The sequence below is a fragment of the Mesoplodon densirostris genome, chromosome 9, assembly GCF_025265405.1.
Source record: "Mesoplodon densirostris isolate mMesDen1 chromosome 9, mMesDen1 primary haplotype, whole genome shotgun sequence".
NCBI lineage: Eukaryota > Metazoa > Chordata > Mammalia > Artiodactyla > Ziphiidae > Mesoplodon > Mesoplodon densirostris.
In genome coordinates, this window is record NC_082669.1 from 89,612,151 (window position 1) to 89,632,376 (window position 20,226).

A 20,226-nucleotide genomic window follows, 5' to 3' on the forward strand; every position below is an offset into this window, starting at 1 on the left:
AAAACAACACTGCAAGGGCTGAGTCACTTTAAAAAAAAAAAAAAAAAGGGAAAAGAAAAAAAGAAATGTACTGTCTGTTTCCCTCTCCCTTGAGGCAGCCATTTATGTAAACGTTTTTAAAGAACTCTGTTCTCTGCTTAAGAAATGTACTGTCTGTTTCCCTCTCCCTAGAGGCAGCCATTTTCAACTCTTTGCTAATCCATGTCTTGGAATAAAATGTTACATTGCTCCCTCTTGATTTTTCAGGCATAACCCCTTTTCCTTCACACATGGAAGATGAAGATTTAGTTTTTTCACACATGGGTGTTCATGTACTTTTCTCTATGCCTTCTAATAGGACTATATCATAATTCTGGCTCAATTAATATTCAATGTTTACTTTGTAAATGCTAATCACTTCCGAGCCATATAGCATATTATGAATACTTTTCATTTCCTGCATGATTTTTTGTTTTCCTTGGAGGTAATAATTATTTTAAAATTTCTGTATATATCTTTCTCATACTTATTAATTCAACCCCCACATTCTGGCTGTCTAAATCTCTTCACAAGACATTGATTCAGTTTGTTATCCTTTATCTTTTTCAATACTACTTTCCAGGAGCCTTGTAACCTGTACCAGTCTGGATTAGTTCTTTTTTTTTCTTTTATAAAGCTGTCATCTTTCGATTTCTTTACCATTATCCTGAGTTTTTCTTTGCCTCACTCCTGGATTGGTACTATGTTTGCTGGATCTTTTGGCTTCTTTATGATTTACTACTTTATTTCGGTGGCACACATTCTGTAGCTTCTTGGGAAAAGAGTGCTTGGTAGGTAAATTTTTTGAGACCTTTCATATCTACTCTGTTATTACACATGATAGTTTAGGTGGGTATAGAATTTTATGTTGGAAGTTATTTTCTTTTAGAATTATAAAGGCAATGCTCCACTGTCATTTATCTATTGGAGTTTTTTTTCCACGTATTTTAGTAGTCTGATCTCTCATCCTTATAATATATTTTTATTTCTGTAAGCTGTTAGCAAATTCTTCTTTATTCTGAAATTTCACAATGATGCTCTTTGTTTATCAATGTGTGAGCATGTTGTGGTTTAATTTTTAGTCCTTTATGTCTGGGAATTTCAACTGTTTTGTTGATTTCCATCTAGTTTATCTGCTCTCTGTTTTTCTAGAATTCCTGTTTGGATATTTGACTTCATGGACTAGTCTTCTAATTTTTTCTTAATATTTTCCATCTTTTTGTCTTTTCTTTCTAGATATCTTCATATTTGTCTCTCATCTCTCCTATTAGATATTTCATTTATGATGCTGTGTTTTAATTTCTAAGAGCTTTCTTTGTTCTCTGAATGTTTCTCTTATACAGTTTAAAAAATAACATGTAATACTTATTTCAGAGATGAATATCATCTGTTAGGTTTTTGAGGAATTAATAATAATTTTTTGAAGATTTTTTTTCTCCCTGCATAGTCTTTGTTGTCTAAGTTGTTTTTAATTCTCTTTGGTTATTTTGATCTCTTATTTTCCATATTAGAGGCTTTCCTCAGATATGTGGTGATCCTTGGTTGTCTCTCTCAAAGAATTAGGTATTCAACCCTGGCTTAGGAGCAATGAACTCTTATGTATGGGATTTAGGGTATACATCTTGAAATCCAGGTGCTTCTTACATAGATTTTAAACCAGTCCTAGTTTGGGGCCTTATTTTCATCCCCCCTTGAGATTCCTGATTTGATAGTTTCTTACTCTTGGGTAGGGGAAGTCTGCAGTATAAATCAGAAAGGCTATTTTCTTTTCTCACCACTAGCTCAGGATTTAGCTTTTGTGAGTCTGTGGAGTCAGTTACCACTCATCCCTCTGCTTTCCAGCTTCCAAGTTTTGTTGCTATATTCTTCTCTCCCATTATCTTTGTCCTTTTGGGCTTTTGGCAAACAACAAAACAAAACAAAATAAAAAACAGCCCCCCAAACCCTTTATTTTTGTGTAGAGGTATTTAGGGAGAGTAACAAAATAAATATTTGAACTTGCTTTATTGCTCACAGTGTTCCATTATAAGGCTGCATCATAATTTATTTAACTAGTCCCCAGTAAGTTATTATGTAGTTTATCACTTTTCCATTTTTTAGAAAATGGAATAAATCTCTATGTAAATGGAAGTTATTTCCTTAGGAGTATTTTTGAGGATATTTACCAAATAGCTCCCCAGGAATGGTAACTAGTGTATATCCCATGTGTGTTCATTTTCTAATATGTTGTAGAGCAGAGCTTGACCAGCGTTTTCTTAAGGGACTATATAGTAAATATTTTAGGCTTTCTGGGTCATATAGTCTCTTTGCAACTACTCAATTCTGCCACTGTAGCAAGAAAACAGCTGTGGGTAATATGTAAATGATGGGCTGTGTTCCACTAAAACTTTATTTACAAGAGTAAGTGGTGGGCCCTTGGCCACAGTTTACCAAACCCTGTTGTAGAACATGGGATATCAGCATTAAATGTAAAAGGGAAAATGATCTGTATTTCTTTTCATAAGCTAGGACCCAGCTGCAGTTTTGTAGTCATTTTGCCTAATTTAAAACATTTGTTAATGACAAACTACTCTCAAGGAAACCTAAAAAGGTCCTAAGCACGTGCCTTGGGCCTTCCCTAACATAGTCTGACAGTCCTGCAAGTTCTTGCTGAAGAATTCTGCTCTGAGCCTGGTGTGACCCTAAGGCCTGAACAAATAGAGTGACTGCTGAAGAGAGGACCGCTGTCTCCCAGGAATTAATTGTACAGGGAACAGCTAAATAGCCTGCAAAGCCTGCTAAAGGTGACCTGTGAACTCTTTAACCAGGTGCCTCTGGGACCCTCTGGGTGACTTTTGGAACTGATGCAAAGCTGTAGGTTGGTATGTTGGCCGAGAGTCTCACTTCTGAGAAATTTGAAACTCAACAAAGTATTCTCTGGATACATGTGGCACTGAAAGACTGGTTTCCATTCTCTGCTTAAGCAACTTCTCTTCTTAAGGAAGGAAATGCTAGGGAGGGCTATCCTTGTCTCTGCAGGTTAGCAGAGAGGAATGTTCACTTCACAGCGATTAGCTTAGCCTACTTGAGACTTTTGTGCCTGTCGTGGCTTGCCAGTTTCCTGCCTGCCTTCCCTGTGGCGTTTTAGCTGATCTGTGCTGTTGGTAGCCATATGGTCCCTTGAGCACATGGCTTGGCTTCCCTGTCCCTGCTGCTGGATGCTTGGGCCTTGCAGATTTCACAGACCTGAATAACACTTGGGGGTGGGGAGAGGGGGTGGAGTCTTCTCACTGCCCGGCCTGGTAAGATAGAGGCCGCTAGCTTGGTTCTCTGTACCAATTGATTGCTTAACCAACAGAGCCCCAAACTAGGTGCTTTGAGAAGATGCAAAATAATGAGAAGTGGTTCCCGTTCTCAAGGAGCTTATTACCCTTTAGGGCTTCATCTGGGAGATATCCCTAAGTAGTTAACTTTGTGATATTGTTGGCCATGTCCAGTTTTGGAGGTCAGGTTATAAGCTATCCATGGATGCAGTGGATTCTAGTACTTATTTGGTTTAGCCCTGATGATTTTTTGCTGTGCAAAAATGTCATAGCTTTGAATGGAGTTCATTATCATGTCTCTCTGAGGTGGTTTTTTTTTTTTTGCGGTACGTGGGCCTCTCACTCTTGTGGCCTCTCCTGTTGCGGAGCACAGGCTCTGGACGCGCAGGCTCAGCGGCCATGGCTCACAGGCCCAGCCGCTCCGCGGCATGTGGGATCCTCCCGGACCGGGGCACGAACTCGTGTCCCCTGCATCGGCAGGCAGACTCTCAACCACTGCGCCACCAGGGAAGCCCTCTGAGATGGTTTTTAAGCAAGGATATTTAGTATTTTTGGCTAGACTTTTATATTCCTATTTGGTAACGTGGAGAGAACAAAAAAATACTAGCTACTTCCTTGACCTTTTGTCATATGGCTTTCAGATGAAAAGGAAGTTCTGGGGATGGTCTGGCTAGGAAGTTGGCCCCTCCTATACCAAAAAGAGGTCAAGACTTGGTTTGTAGCCTAAGTTAGCAAACTAATTTGCTGATAAGAAAATGATTGAATTAGGAAAGACTTGTAAACATTTACCTAGCTTTTTAAATTGAGACTATTTTTAGAAGAGTTTTAGATTTACAGAAAAATTAACAGATACTACGGAGTTCCCACATTAACCCCTTTCACCACTCCCCCCCAGCTTCCCTTATTATTGTCTGACATGATTATGGCACATGGATTGTAAGTAGTATATCAGCATTGATACATTATTATCAACTAAAGTTACTTTCCCTCTAATGTCTGTTTTCTGTTGCAGAATCTCATCCTCAATAGCACGCTAAATTTAGTTGTCATATCTCGTTAAGCTCCTCTTAGATTTGATCGTTTCTCAGATTTTCTTTGCTTTTGATGACCTTGACAGTTATGAGGAGTATGGGTCGGGTATTTTGTCGGCTGCTCCTCTGTGGGAATTTGTCTGATGCTTGGCTTCCTTTTAAGTACCTCTTACGGTGTCCAGTTTGTTGGCTTGCGCTTAGGTGCCTAGGGGTATTTGCATCAGAAAGTGGCGCTTTGTACTGTGTGAGGACAAAGGGTGGCAGCTGTGCTGTTCTGGGGGCTGGGGATGGGAGATGCCGAGCAGAGTCTGCTGCTGAGGCCTGAAATTTACAGCTCCAAGAAGCCGTTTGCTGCTGCCGTGGCTGCTAACGCATCATAAGGGGTGACGAATACGAGTAACTTGTCACCGGGGTATGCTTAGATCTTCACATTCTGTAATCAGGGGGTGAAGGTGTGAGCACTATGATACTTTCCCTGGTTGTATTTCTCTCTGAGCATGACTAGGGAGTAGAGTATGTCTAGATATTTCTCATGTCTTTTTTTTTTTTTGCGGTACGCGGGCTTCTCACTGTTGTGGCCTCTCCTGTTGCGGAACACAGGCTCCGGACGCGCAGGCTCAGCGGCCATAGCTCACGGGCCCAGCCGCTCCACGGCATGTGGGATCTTCCCGGACCGGGGCACGAACCCGTGTCCCCTGCATCGGCAGGCGGGCTCTCAACCACTGCGCCACCAGGGAAGCCCTCTCATGTCTTGATTACAAGAAGCTTCCCTATGTTTTTGGCAATTGACAATTTAATAGGAGTTAGTTTTGCAGTGAGAGGAGTGTGTAGCTTGCTCCATCATTGAGATTTAGGAAATACCGTGATGTGCGTGCACTTGAGATGCCTGATGATTACTGTATCTGTTGGGCAGTGGTCCTGTACTTTTGAGGGAGGAGCAGTATTGACCTGCTGTACGAGCTGTTTTGCTGGGTATTTTTGTGGAATTTTTGGTTTGAAGGTGGGATAGCAGTATAGCACGTATCATGGATGCCTCGTGGCCCCTTCCCCTACCCCCATGTGCTGTAATCCATGTCATACATATGTGGGATTTTGAAGCATAGAGAAATCATTAGCTGAGGTCTTTTTCTTTTGGTCAGTTGGCCAAGCCACTGCTGCTGTCTTTAGGGAGTGAGAAGGAGATTCCATTATGATGGGCATTTTTACTTGGCATTAATGTGTCTAGGTGATAATGGGAACAAGATGTACTCTTTTTTTTGCAGTTACTGAGTCTGTGTTCTCGGTTATACCTTCTTGGCTGTTTTTAAGTTCTACACTTAAAATGATTGGGCCTGGTATAAGGGGCTCTTTGATTTGGAGGGTCCTATATGCTTTGGCACCACTCATACCTAGGTGATCATTCCTGACCTTGACTCGGTCCTCTTGTGGCTACACATGATGCTTTTGATTACCTTTGGACTTCACTGAGCTTTTCTGGTCAGGTGGGTTTTGGATTCTGGCTGTCTGAGTTTTAGCGTTAGCCTTTATGTGACTCTCAGATCTATGAAAAAGGTTATAGCAGAACGGCTGTGGTTATTTGAGCATGTTTTATTTTTTTTTCCTAAATTTAGGTTTGCAAGTTAATCTTAGACATAGTTGAAAATTAAAAATAATTACCCCCTCTCCTAATCTACACAGCTCTTTCTCAGACTCTTTACTACTCTTTTGGCCCTGGCCTGTTTCTCTCTACACTGCTTCCATTACTTACCGTGTTAAAACCCCAGGATGTCTTCCCATCCATGAGCGGTAGTCAGCCATCCATGGATTTATAGCTTGATTCCAGCTGTCATCTTTCTTTTTTCACTCATTCTGTTTGATGGTGCTTTCCTCCTGCTATTTCCTTTCATGTATAATTTCTCACTTGGTTTTGCTTTTTGTTCCTTCTTCAGATTGTCCCTTAAATTACTCTTTACTCTTTTTTTGTGTGTGGTTGGCTGGTTCTCTGGAAAAGGTAGAGACTAGCCACTTAAGCAGGAGTCTGCAAATAAATGGGTGTATTCTGTTGTAAAAGGTTGTGAGCCTTCCAGGGAATAGTTAGTGAAGGCTCTTTTAGGATACTTACCAGTGTGATACCCACCACAGCAAAGGAGAGGCCGGCTCCTTTTGTTTCACATATAAAAGAGGAAGGGAATTTTGCAAGTCTACACTCATGGTGCAGCTGATCCTTAGTTTGTTCAGCTACCTGTTTGCTCCTGATGGGGTCTGACTGAAGCCTAGGAGAGTTAGTTTTGGTTCTGCAGACGGTGACTGTGTTTTGTAGTCAATAGCTACCTCATAGCAAAGTGTTACTTGCAAAAATTCCAAACAGCCTTTGTAACAACAGGTTCTGAATATAATTGGGTGAATTGTAGACAGCTGGCTGAATTATGAGGTCTAGTTACAACCCTGATGTGGTCCTAGTCTGGTTTCAATGGAATTTTATTCTCTACACATTGGTGGAGTGTTCTAATAACCTCCACAGAGGAATATTTGTGCTTTTGCCCTTGAATAGATATCCTTGTAAACTACCCCAGATTGGGAGTTAATCATTGGCTGAGAGTGGGGTCCAGTGTTACTGACTTCGGGTTCCAAAACAGAGATGCCCATAGTAGTGCTCTGAAAAGGAGGCTTTCAGAGTAGTTGAAGTAATATATTAGCAATTTAACGTTTCTGCCGGTGAGATTAACAGCTGAGCATCTCCTTTCGCACACTGAGATGACAATTCTTTTTGCCCTTCACTTGCCTTTGATTTTTCTGCTCTGCATTGGGGTGTCCTATTTTGGTTCTTTCTCATCTAGTGCTGCTACCTTCTTCTAATCCAGCCCTTGCCTCTTTTCCTAGAATCATGTTGTGATAGGCATTTTGATTGTAGCTTAGAACCTGTTTCAAGGAAAATCTTCAATAGCACGTAGAGACTGGATTTCCAGTTTGTAAGCTTTGTAGTTAACCACAAATCTTGGTCAGGGCAAAAGATTTAAAAAAAGCTTGACCGTCTTTATGAATGATACAGATCCTGCCTCGATGAGAAATCACCATCTCTTTGGGGGCTGATAATTATAGCATAGTTTTCTTCAACATTGTTGTACCATAAAGAAAGATATTGGATCTACCCCAGATGGCTCTTGATTCCATCCTTCTTCCTGTAATTGGGTGTGCCTTGCTCCTTAGCATGTGTGCTATGAGATTTGGGCTATCGAGGCAACATTTAAGCATTTTTGCCTTCTCGCCCACAGGTGATGCAGGTGCTGAATGCCGATGCCATTGTTGTGAAGCTGAATTCTGGGGACTACAAGACCATCCACTTGTCCAGCATCCGACCACCGAGGCTGGAGGGGGAGAATACACAGGTGAGATGAGAAAAGCAGCAAAGCCTCTTTTCCAGAACCAAAGGGGAGGAGATGGAGAATTAGTTAGATGTGGTCCATGTGTAGGAGAATGCTAATGGACAAGTAGTATAAATCACTAAAGTATTATTTCCTGGCATCTGCAGCCTAGCTGCTATTGGGCAGGTCTCAATTTCTCCTGAACCACACTCACTACTCTCCCTTCATTTTCGATGGGCCCTGTTGGCATTCCTCCCTAATGGGCTTGAGAGGAGTTAGGGTTGGTATATGTTAGGTGGTAAATGAGTCTTGTTTATTAACGAGATCTTATTATCTGAGGATAAGGGGAGGAAAAGATCTATGTCTCACATGCATGATAGTAAGGCTTGTTTTGCTGGTCATTTTGATTTGATCTGTATGTTTTTGCTCTAGGAAGAAATGAATCTTGGTATATATATTATCTGGGGTCACCTACTCATCTTTTCCAAGTGGTAACTAGAATTATTAGCTGTACTGTGTCTTGCTGTTTGTTGGATATTTTGGCAGCAAGGGTGCTTGCCTAGCCAATGTGTATGATTTTGGTATGTCAACTTTGAGAAATTATGTTTAGGCTGAAAACTGCAGGCAGTTTTATTTTAAATTCTGTGGTCATTTTCTTTCCATTGTTATGTTATAAGAGGTTGGGGAAAGGGATTGTGGTTGAACTTCTTTGTTTGTCTGGCTTTCTTGTTTTTACAGACATCTTTTTAGCCCCTGTTTTTGCCTTCTGATAACTAAAGTGTATAACTGTGTCGATTGGTTATAGAACTGGGTCCTTAGTGAGAGCTGGTGCCACAGGCAAATTGAATAGTGTGGTTGAAGTTAGTGCTGTGTGGCTTTTTAATGTATCCCTTTTGTAGTTCTAGAGACTTGAAATTTGCTCTTCTGATGTTTTGCACGTCTTGGTGCATTCACGAGTTGAAATTCAGGCCCTGTTTTCATTTGTGTGAGAGTTTAGAGACAGCCCATAAGAGTCAAGTGAAAATATTGTGATTGTCTTTTGAGTCAGATCATGCGTAAGAAACCCATACAGGATGGGTTCTTTGAATGTCTGGCCAATCAGTTCATCTCCACCCCCAACCCCCCAGCCTTTTTTTTCCCACAGAGGAGGCAATTTAATGCAGCAGACAGGATTGTGGTAAGGTTGAGAATGTAAATGCACGACAGCCTAGAAATGCCAGAATAAGGTTCTCAGTAACTGTAGCTCTGCCTCATTGCACAGAGTAAATACACACGTCCGGTTTTGTCAGCTCCGGGAGTAGTCCACAGTTCTGCATCTGTGCCGTGCAGTTGGAATTAAGGTTCCCACGGCAACCACAGCTTTGGAATTCTTGAACGTTAATTTTTTGTTTTGTTTTGTTTTTTGTTTTGTTTTGCGGTACGCGGGCCTCTCACTGTTGTGGCCTCTCCCGTTGCGGAGCACAGGCTCCGGACGCGCAGGCTCAGCGGCCATGGCTCACGGGCCCAGCCGCTCTGCGGCATGTGTGGTCCTCCCGGACCGGGGCATGAACCCGTGTTCCCTGCATCGGCAGGCGGACTCTCAACCACTGCGCCACCAGGGAAGCCCTTGAACGTTAATTTTTGTGCCTGCATCAGCAGCCAAAGCATTATGTTAAAGGAGACTGAGTAGCTGAATTTTAAGCAGTCTTTAGGGGCGTGGGGGAGTTATAGCTTAGGTCTGACGATAGCAAGTTTTCTGGAGTAAGAACTAAACTACCACTGAGAATTTTTCGTTTTTCTCGGATCCTTTGGAACTCCTCAGGGGGTAATGGATGGATTTCCCTTAGCCTAGCGGATGACAGAAAGTTGTTGGAATACATTTCCCAGTTTAGGCAGGATCATGTTTATAGAATTTCTTGTTCTTTACCAAGGTAGGTTATCTCTCATTTTATTTGTTAGACTTCTGTTCATTCCTGAGATCTTATTCCATTTTTTAAGAAAGTTCTAAGTGAGTCTCAGCTCTAAGAGTCAACATATGGCTTTTGAGTGAAATGAAGAATGATTTCCCTTATTTGTTCATTAAATTCCTTTGGAAGATTTTAATGAGAGTCACATAAGAAATTAATATAATACACTTTGAGTACAGTAGTGGTGGGTGCTGTGAAGAGCCCTGTTGGTGCTTGGGAAGTCTTCCCAGGAGCAGCTCGTATACCTCTTGAGTGCTCACGGACGAGAAGTGAGCAGATGAGAGAAAGGGCACTCTAGACCAGCACTGTCCAATAGACACATAATGCAAGCCCCAAACCTGAGCTCTGTGTGTTATTTAAAATTGTCTAGTAGCTATGTTTTAAAGAACATTAATTTGAATGCAGTTTATTTGACTTACTATATCCAAAACAGTATCATTTCAACATTTAATGAATGTAAAAAATTCATGAGATATTTTACTTTTATTTTTACTGTGTCTTGGAAATCTGATGTATATTTTATACTCGGATCTCAGTTCATCCTAGCATATTTCTAGGGCTCAGTAGCCACAGGTGTGTAGTGGCTACTGTAATGGAGAGCACAGGTTTAGGAATTCAAATGAATAGGTTCATTGTCATTGATAAATACTTACTGGGAACCCACTTTGTACCAGATGCTGGGGTTGCAGTGGGGAATAAACCCTCATGGAACTACTCTCATGGAACTTTAAAATCTAGTAGGGGAAATTCACAAGTAATCACGTTTATGTCTTGTGTTATGAAAGGAAAGGTTAGCGTTTATAAGAATGCATAATCTGGTAAGGCTTCTTTGAGGAAGTGACTTTTAAGGCCTGAAGGCTGATTAGGAGTTAGCTAGGTAAAAAGTGAGGAGAAGACAATTTCTGACCAAGACAGCAGCAATGACAAGAACCAGGTGAGTTTGGGAATAGGGAATGGATGGCCTCTGTGGATGGTGCATGAGTGGTGTGATGCCTGTGTGGTCCAAAATATGGGCGGGGCAGATCATGCATGTCCTGTGAATATTCCCGGATAGTCATGAAAAGAGAGAGAAGTGGGGCATGTGATGAACTGTGAGTAATTTTGTATGACTGGAGAGGATACTTAATGCCAGGGGTTAGTAAGAAATGAGTTTGGGGGTTAGGCAGAGGCCACGTGTTGAAAACATGTCTGCCATGCCTTGTAGGCTTTTGTCTTGAACGATTTTAAGGGATGGCACCTTTTGTGTTTGCGTGTGCTTGTGTTGGTGGCTTTCATTTATAAAACATGAATGTACTTTGTGTCTATAAAAGAAGATCATGCTAGATGAAAACTGATCTGTAGCGAGGGGTTCTGGTTTTGTTTTTGGTAAAGCTCACCTGGGGGTGAAAGGTATGAGGAAGGAGAGTGGATGTGGCTCCAGTAGCCTCTCACCCTGGAGGAGTCTTTCTACTTGAAGAATTCTCCCTGGAACCCTCACAATGAGTGGAGATTTTGCTCTCTGCTTATCTGAAAGAGATTTACAATATGGGTGTAGGAATAGAAATCACCCAGAGATCCCAGTGAGGCTGTAACTATATGTGTGTAATGACTAGGCAAGCAGGAGTCCCCTTGGAGTCTTTGGTTTCCCTAGTATTCTTTACTGTATACCAACAGTTCCTATACTACAAGGGGAGTCCAGTCAAGTACTGAAGGCATGGATGTCGGGACCTCTGTTAGGCCACATTGCACCCTTGTGCAGGTTAGAGAAGGGTGCCCCTTCAGGCAGCCTCACGTCAGGGCACATGGCTTGGCAAGTAGAGTGGAGGCTGAATTTTAGCTCCGACTCTCCCTCGGTCCGCTTGGCCAGGTGCCCTCTTGCACGGCACAATGTGTACAAGACGATGCGGCTGTCCTAGTTAGAACAGGGCTGATGGACTCTCCAAAGAAGATGTCTTGGCTATGTTTTGGGAATTGGGGAATGGTCTCGTACTTACAGAAAGAAAGGATGCTTGAGAGTTGTTTGGAGATGACGGGGGGACCGTGGAGGGTGCTGAATGAAACCCTCAGGAGATTGCCTTCTCTCGAATTTGGGGACATTTGGGGGAGGGGGTGTCAGTGGCTTTGAAATGGAGAAAAAGTAACTTGGCAGCTTATGGTATTGGAGCTCATTCTACACAAAAGAACAGAGTGGGATAAGGTGTAGATTAAGGAACTGGAGGAGGAGATGAAGAGGGAGAGTCTTTGCATGAGCTTCCTCGGGGGCAGACAGGTGGTGTGCAGAGACTCCTGCTGTGGGTGGGCCTCCCTACAAGCTCCCAGGTGATGACCCAGTGGGGCTTGCCCTTCAGGTAAGAACGGGGAGGTTCTTTTAATGTTTATCTTCCCCCTACCCTAAAAATTAACGTGACATCAGCTAATACAGATCTTCTGAGACACCTCTGTATATTGTAGGGCAAATTGGATTTTCCTTTTTTTAAATATAGAGACAAATTCATTTCTATTAAATTATACATGAAGGCAAGGAGGTTTTGCCCAAGGCTAACTGTGTACTTCCATTCCCTCCTTTTGGTTACTTTCTAATTGTAGCCAGAGGAAGGGCTCTGGACAAAACTGCATGATCAAAGGAACTGTTTGCATTCTAGGCAGCTCTTTTCCAGTAGCACCTGGAAATTCATGGGTTAGCCACGGCTCCCAAATTTTGGTTAGAGCTTGATTTGTTGCTGGAGCATGTGACAGAGTTAAAAGCTAGAGTGTGTAGTATTTCCCTCAGAAGGAGTACAGTTGGATGTCTGATGCTGTTGATTCTGTTTCTGTGGCACCAAGCTTTTGGATTATTAGGGTGAATCCAGTGTCTTCTCTTTGGAGATATAGCTCCTTCAGGCTGAGATCCATTTTGGACATTGGTGTGTGGTGCTCCTGTGACCCGAACATGTATCAGGGTTTCTCTAAAGGTGTAGTGTGTGTTATCCATTTGTTTGCCACAAAGATACAAGTGCTAAATCTTGGAGAAAGGCTATGGGTTTTCTGAGCTGCTGCCTTAAAGGAGATAACACGCTGTGCATCTCAGGACTTCCTAGAGAGCTTTTGGCTTTGATCTGAAACTGGAAAACCTAGTGCTCTATTGCCCAGGGCTGCTGCGGGCTTTGTGTTACACTTGGAGTGTTAATGACAAAGGAAATACAACCCCTGGGCATTTGATGAAGGGGCTGACTTATTTCCCCATGAAGTCCGATCTTGCGGTGCTATTGTAGTGGGCAAAGACAACACACACACACACACACACACACACACACCCCACCCCCGGGAAGTGTGGAAACCCTTCCCCTCATCTCTCATCTGTGGTTTCGTGCTTTCAGCTTGTATTGGTTTCCATCACCCTTTCAGCCTCCTCCCTGTGAACTTACTTACCAGATAAATGTTCTTTCACAGCACGGCCTCTAAATATTCAGACCTGGGCACTGTAGGATCAGTTTTGTTAAGGCTGCAGTCTGCCTAATCTCCCACAGTCCTTGCTGCCTGTTTGGGGGGTTTGTTTCCCAGGCCTGAGCCCACTGGGTCTCCTCTTTAGACAGGTGATGGGAGATGGAGCTGCAGGTGGGCACATTATTAGTGATACCTCTCAATGCTTAAGGGTTTTTTCTCAGAGGCAGGGTGGTTTCAGGTGCTAATATCACCATTTGTTGTGCAGGACCCTAGGGTGCTTTGCCATTTAGACACGATTGAAGGTGGTTCTCAACCTATTTCCTCCAGGTTAGATTTCTGAAAGCATGATGAGTGGTCCCTCTGGACCCTAGAGCAGACGATGCTGCCAGCCGAGATGCATAGTGTAACAGGGGCAAACCCGTAAACCCACTGACTGTGCTCTTGCGTGTGTGACTGGGAAACATGAAGCAAATAGTGAATTACAGAGGGACTCGAGCCTGGCATTGAGGACCTTGGAGAAAAGCAGAAGCTCTCTGAAATGGATATAACATTTCACCGGTTTCCAATGGAGAGATTTGGGGACTTGCAGCAGTGTGATCAAAGGACATAGAATATGTCAGAGCGCCAGCAGAGGCATTCTGTACCGGCTTCAGATTTGTTTGATCTGGGCAGTTTTGAGGAGAACACTTGAAACTTCTTTGTTAGAGGACTGAAAAAATTACCATTAGGAGACGATGGCTTGGTCTTAGCTCATCTATTTAAGATTCCAGGATGTATATATCCAGTCATTTTTTAAAGATTAATACCTGTGGTTCAGCTGGAGTGGTCACCAGAGTCAAGGTATTTCATATCTGGGGGGATCCAGTTTCCTAAAATGTATGTTCCACCACTCTTTATAAATGAATTATAACCTGGAGAAGACAGCAATTGCCTATCTATTTCCCTTTGGTTTACTTTTTTCTCTCTGTTACAAATTATGTTTTCTTTTGTGTCCTTTAGCTCATGCATCCCCTTTCCCACGATCTTGTCTCTCCCCTACAAGTAATTTTTGTGGGAGTTTAACAGTCTCCTAGTGGGTCTTGCTGGTTAAGCCTTTCCCAAACCTTGTGCATTTATGTCTTTCAGTCCATCTCTCTCTCTCTTTCTTCTCCGTTCATTTAATCATCACTGTTACCAGTTCTGTATTTTCAATTTATCTAAATCTTCCCAGTGCTGCTGTGTTCATATTTCTTGTCTCTGTTCAGTCCTGTGAGCTGCAGTAAGTTTCTTTTGTTTCCAGAGTTGACAGCCTCATCATACTGTCCTGTGACCATTTAACATAGCTGCTGTGCTGAGGTAACCCTCTTTCTTGCCTTGGTTCTCGAAAGCCTCTTTAGGCCAGGGATTTCCATACCCAGTCCTTTCCTTCTCTGTATCATCCTGTTCTGTCTGTTGATGTCCAGGCCTGCTTTCCACCGTGAAGCCTAAACTCCCCTGACGGCAGGAATGGTATGTTTTTCTCCGCTTCCTCTCTCCCCTCTTTTTCCGAAGCTTGCAGAGTGCTGTGACTACTGTAGGCAGTTAATAAATGTTTAAGTCGACGTTATCTGCTGAGGCTGAAGACCTAATCCATACATTATTTTTGAGTGACATCATTTTTAGCACTCCTAATCCATCGCTAATATCTGTGACTGCTTCTGCTAGCCAGTGCAACTTGAGCCCAGTGTATTGGTGTCGAAAGGCCCCAGGAGGGAGTTTTTGCCGTCGGGTTTTTTCCTACTTCCTAATTGGATTGCTTGTTTTGATGGTCAGGTCACACACGGCTTGGCTTTCTGTAGGCACTTCCTCTTCCCCACTCCTGGTTTCAACCTAGTTGCCGCCATTGGGGTGACGAGCCCTGCCTCTCCCTGGGCACTGGTTTTCCTCATAATGGTATTCCAGTAGCCCGGGCAGATTGGCTTCAGTCCACCAGAGGGGTTAATTTCAGGATTTTAAGTGCTTCTGCATGTTGGCCTCTAACTGACTTTCTTTTAACACCTCTACTCTTATTCAGGCTTTCCCAAATTATCCCTCTTTCATAGATAGCAGTTCAGATGTCTTGATTCATTGGAGTTTTTAGGTGCGCTTTTTCCCCCTGCGGGCTATCTGTTTTTTTTTTTTTAAACTCTTGTTGACCTTGTTGGTTGTCACATTCTTTCTTTGCTTGGAAAAAATTTTAAAATCAATTAGAGAAGCTTTCCCTTCATCTTTCTCTCTTTATTTATGAGATACTGATTGCAGAGCTACCTACACTGTGTTTAGATAAATTACTTTTTTTTTTTGGCATAACATTTATACGCAAGGCAATTTTTTTTTTTTTTTTTTTTTTGCGGTACGTGGGCCTCTCACTGTTGTGGCCTCTCCCGTTGCAGAGCACAGGCTCCGGACGCACAGGCTCAGCGGCCATGGCTCACGGGCCCAGCCGCTGCACGGCATGTGGGATCTTCCCGGACCGGGGCACGAACCTGTGTCCCCTGCGTTGGCAGGTGGACTCTCAACCACTGCGCCACCAGGGAAGCCCCTGCAAGGCAATTTTAGTGCAGTCATCCAGTGCCTTGCACTTCTGCAGGCCAGGGTTGTAGGTTTCATTCCTTGGTGGACTGATTAGCTTTGTACTGGGAAAATTTTGTTCAGTTCAAAACCCAAACGTTTCAGTTCCTCATGTGTTACAGGTGCTGTGGGCCTGGGAAATTATTTTTATTAGTAAGATGCTTATAATCTTAGAAATTGAGTCTCAAATTCTGACCAGTTTGTGCACAGTGTGGTCACAAGGTAGACTTTAGACTGGGTGGTAGATTGTGGATGAAGCAGTATCAGGTCATGTCACTGCTGTGGAAAAGGCTTTTCAGAACTGAGACTAGAAGGGGAAGCTGAAGGACACAGACGGTTGTTTTTTTTCCTCCTGCAAATGACAGGCCTATTGCTTAGGCATATTTCTAATGTCACTTTTCATTTCAGCCCGCCTTTGAAATCCTCGGCCAGTTTGTGAGTTGTTCACATTTTTATAGGCCTTCATCTCACCATCTCATGTGATCCGAGCCTGTTTTCGGCTGCAGATGCCTCTGCGTGGTTCAGGGTTGTGTTGGTGGCCACCTTGGCATATTGCTATTTCACAGGAGGAGCTCTGTTCGGTTTAGCCATGAAGACATCATGGAGACTTTGTGCTCCTTACCTTTTCACTTCTCTTCTAGAAGCCAGTGGATATAATCTCCTTCATCCTTGTCTCACTGTATTGGGCCCTTCGTAAGGCTGAGCAGAAGCTTCCCCTTTATGTGGGCATCTGCTGCGTCTCTGTGTTCAGACATCGGTACCAGAATCTGGTTCCTTCTGCTGTCCTGCCGATTCTGGATAACCCATGTAAGGGACGCCTGTAGTTCCTGTAGTTTCTAGTTTCTGCTTTACAACGCCTTTTTCTCTTGTCCCCCTTTCATACTCTGTATGAGTTTTCTGGGGCGAGTAGATTTCGCAGTTCTTCAGATCTGTTGCCAGCTCACTCCCCGGCCCATAGTTGATTATCACGTGTTTGTTGTATAGTCTCCTTTCCTTCTCATCGCTCTCATCTCATTGTTCATAATCTGGGAATGTGCGGAATGGACAGACTACACCTGACACTTGACTCTCTGACTTTACTGCTCTATCTTTCCTGGGATGTTTTCCCCGTCAGTACTAGGGAGGCTGGTAGAAAGGTTTGAGGTTTTTTTTTTCTTTCTTTTTTTTTTAATGTGCTGTTGTCTTTTGTAAGGTGGTCTGAAATTCAGAGAAAGCTGCATTCTTTCATACAGAACTGCTTTTAGCATCTGCTCATCTGGCTGGAGGGGCTTGTTTTAGAAAGCCTGCCCTGCAGAAGCTGTAGATGGGTGTCTGTGGAGGGGCTGCTGGTGTGCCCCATGCCCAGGCCGGCTCCCTCAGGCTCTGGCTGGAGCAGGTCCCTACGGATGGGGGTGCAGACTGTACCACCCACCCTAGTCTCATTGGCCCCCCTTTCCCCTTTCCCTCTTAGTGCAGCTGCTATGGGGGAGCGCACACACTGTGTTTTGCGTGGGAGGGCTGGCGGCTGGCTCCCCTTATTGGTTTTGGCCATTGGGACAGCCAGGATTATTAGGCCAGTTTGTTCTTTAAGATGAGGGATACTTGACATCACTCAAAGCAGCTTATTTTATTTATTTCTTATTTCTTATAAAGCACAAAGAAGTTATCCCAGCCCTATGCTCTTCCTTTCAGTGTGTATTAAGCTACCAGCTCCGTGTTTTCTTCAGAAAAACATGCGGGTTCCTCCCTGCCCTTGGCCAGCCTCTGCGTCACCTGCGAAGATCCTCTGTGGTGCCTGCCTCCTCGATCTTAAAGCCCTTTGGCTTCACCCCTTCCCTCACCCCGTTCCAACCCTCTTCTCTGGGAGGAGTGATGGTTCTTTCAGTCTAGACGGTCCTGTTTGCATACCAAGAAGTCACAGTTATCCTGGAGATGCATGGACTCCGTAATATCAATGTTACGGAAAATGTAAGCTTCTCAGTTGAGAAGCCATAAGGCAGCTTCTGCTTGTAACACCATTTGGGCCCCTGGTTATTATTAGATATCCATAAAATCCCACAGTGGGAGAAGAGTCACTGGGGCTCTGTTTGAGAGAGATGTCTCCATCCCCAGAGATACAGATTAGCCCTAAGGTACCTGCGGTAGTAAATGGGACTTGACAAACTGAAAATTCAGGGCAATAAAATCCTACAGCCTTTCATCTCTCACCCTCATCATCCCGCAAGAAATGAATTCCCAGGGCAGAGCTGATAGTGTTTAATATCTCTGTCTTGAACTATAATTGAATGTGCTCAAGTGGGAGCATGCTCTCTCCTTGCTCCTGTGCCCATCCCCGAGTGGCTACTCTGGAGACTTGTGGCCTGTTTCTTTGTGTCTCTACCCTCTTGCCCTCTCCCGACATCATCTCCCCCACCTCAGGGTCCTCAAAAGTTTTAATACAAGCTGGTGCCCTTTCTTTTGTTTGCTTTTGTGTTTTGACTTGGAAGTATTTCTGCAATTATCTGAATGGTGAGAGTATGGATTTGTGCTCCTGCCACTCTAGTTTTCCTTTGGATTTCTTTTTTTTTTTTTAACAAATTTTTTCTCTTTATTTTGGATGTGGACCATTGTTAAAATCTTTATTGAATTTGTTAGAATATTGCTTCTGTTTTATGGTTTTGGTTTTTTGGCCCCAAGGCATGTGGGGTCTTAGCTCCCCAACCAGGGATCGAACCCGTACCCCCTGCATCAGGAGGTGGACTGCCAGGGAAGTCCTTGGAGTTCTTTCAGTTACCTCTCCTATCCCTGCTGTGGTGCCTCCCATTCCCGCTACCACCCTCTCTCCCAGAGCGCAGAGAGGAAGTTTGTAAGCTTTGATTTGAATGATGACGTCACTCCAGGCACAGGCAATTTGGTCATCCTGTTACTGTTCTCATGCGTTACAAAGGAGCTCCTGACTGCCCCTGGTGTCCCCCTCGTCTTGAATTTTGCTCTGAAATTCTCTGGGCTGTGTTTTGGATGCTGCGTGAGCCTGCAAATGAATCCTCATTTCACCTGTGTAGTGCTTTTGGTTCAGCCAGAAGGAGCGTCATCTTTAAACCTGAATTCACTACTTAAAACATGAACAACCAAACTGGCTTGCTCTAGTTTTCTTGGATAACTACATTTAAGCTGCTTATTAAATGTAATTTTTTTTTTTTAAGATTGACCTCTTTTTTTTTTTTTTGGTGGTACGCGGGCCTCTCATTGCTGTGGCCTCTCCCGTTGAGGAGCACAGGCTCCGGAAGTGCAGGCTCAGTGGCCATGGTTCACGGGCCCAGCCACTCCGTGTCATGTGGGATCTTCCTGGACCTGGGCACGAACCCATGTCCCCTGCATGGGCAGGCGGACTCTCAACCACTGCGCCACCAGGGAAACCCTATTAAATGTAATTTTAGATTCTAGAAAACTACATTGGCGTGGTTGAAGCCAGGCCAGTATCCCTCTGCTCCAAGAATTTACATAGTTTATGTCTTCGTTGGTCAAGTCTCTAAATCTGTAGCTGATAGATACTGATTTGAAGCAGGTGGCTGACTGATCGCAGTCGAGTCTTTGCTTTTTAAAATGAGGCTGTGCAGGGTGCTTGCGGCGGGGCAGAGTTTTTCCTTCTTCATGACACTTGTTAAAGAACAGTAAGGTACACTCGATGCAGCACATTTATGATAGGTGTAGGGACCACTGCAATGGGGTTTTGCGTGGAAGAGAGAGATTGGGCTCTGGATACCACAAGGAGGGTGGGAGTTTCTAATTAAGGAGCAGGGTGGGGTTTGGGGATGGTGGAGGATAAGAAACCCAGTCAGATATCCAGTGTGATCAGATATCAAAGGTGGGAAAATCTGGCTAAAATTGGATTCTTGCTAAAATGGACAATGCAGCAATGAACACAGTGCCCAAAAGGCAGGGTCTAGTTGAGAAGAGAGTTCAAAGGAACCTGAATAGTGTTTGGTCAAGGAGAGAATGGCATTTGTGATGTCAGGTTTCAACCTTGGTGTCTGAAACTAGTGGTAGAAGGCTTCAAAACTCCCAGTTCTTTAGAGACTGTGTGGTTCACCTCCATGGTGCCCGTGGGAGGAAGCAAGCCTTAGACAATTGTAGCTTCAAGATACTTTTCCCAACAGCTTTCTCATTTCCTCTTCCGTTGCCGTCTTGACCTCTCCCTCTCTCTGGCGCGGTCCTTGTCTTTGGTGGTGGTCAGGATTAATAAGAGGAAGCCAGGACCTACGGAGATAGTTTCATTTCCCTTTTTCTCCTGTTACCTTCAGTCTACACTGACTGTGTCTTTTCTGCTCAGTTATAACCTCCTGCCATGGCTAATTCAGGGATGCAGAGCCCCCTGTGGTAGTAGAGGTAACTGAGCTTAATGCAGCAGGAGACTTGAGGGTATAAAACCTAAGGAAGCAGTTTTTGACTCCTCCGCACCGCCCCATGCTTGTATACCTTAAAGCGTTGTGGTGTTGCTGAAGTGACTTGGAATTCAGAAGCTGGGGAGTAGGGACTCATTGCTCTTTCTGGCTTCTGTTTAACCTCGGTACATTTCTTCCACCTCTGCCCCCTTCCCTGCTAGGAAAATGGTGTTCATATGTGTCGTTCTAAGGTATCCCCCGATGGGAAGTTCTGCAAG

The 20,226-nt window shown here is 43.7% G+C and overlaps 1 protein-coding gene across 1 annotated transcript in view; it reads left to right on the forward strand.

Annotated features, from left to right (window-relative positions):
* The window catches only part of SND1 (staphylococcal nuclease and tudor domain containing 1), a 424,779-nt gene that overhangs the window by 65,818 nt on the left and 338,735 nt on the right, over window positions 1-20,226 (forward strand). Inside the window, exon 10 of the mRNA XM_060108309.1 lies at window positions 7,603-7,716. Within this exon, the coding sequence (XP_059964292.1) occupies window positions 7,603-7,716 (114 nt within the window). The remainder of the gene's footprint in view (window positions 1-7,602; window positions 7,717-20,226) is intronic.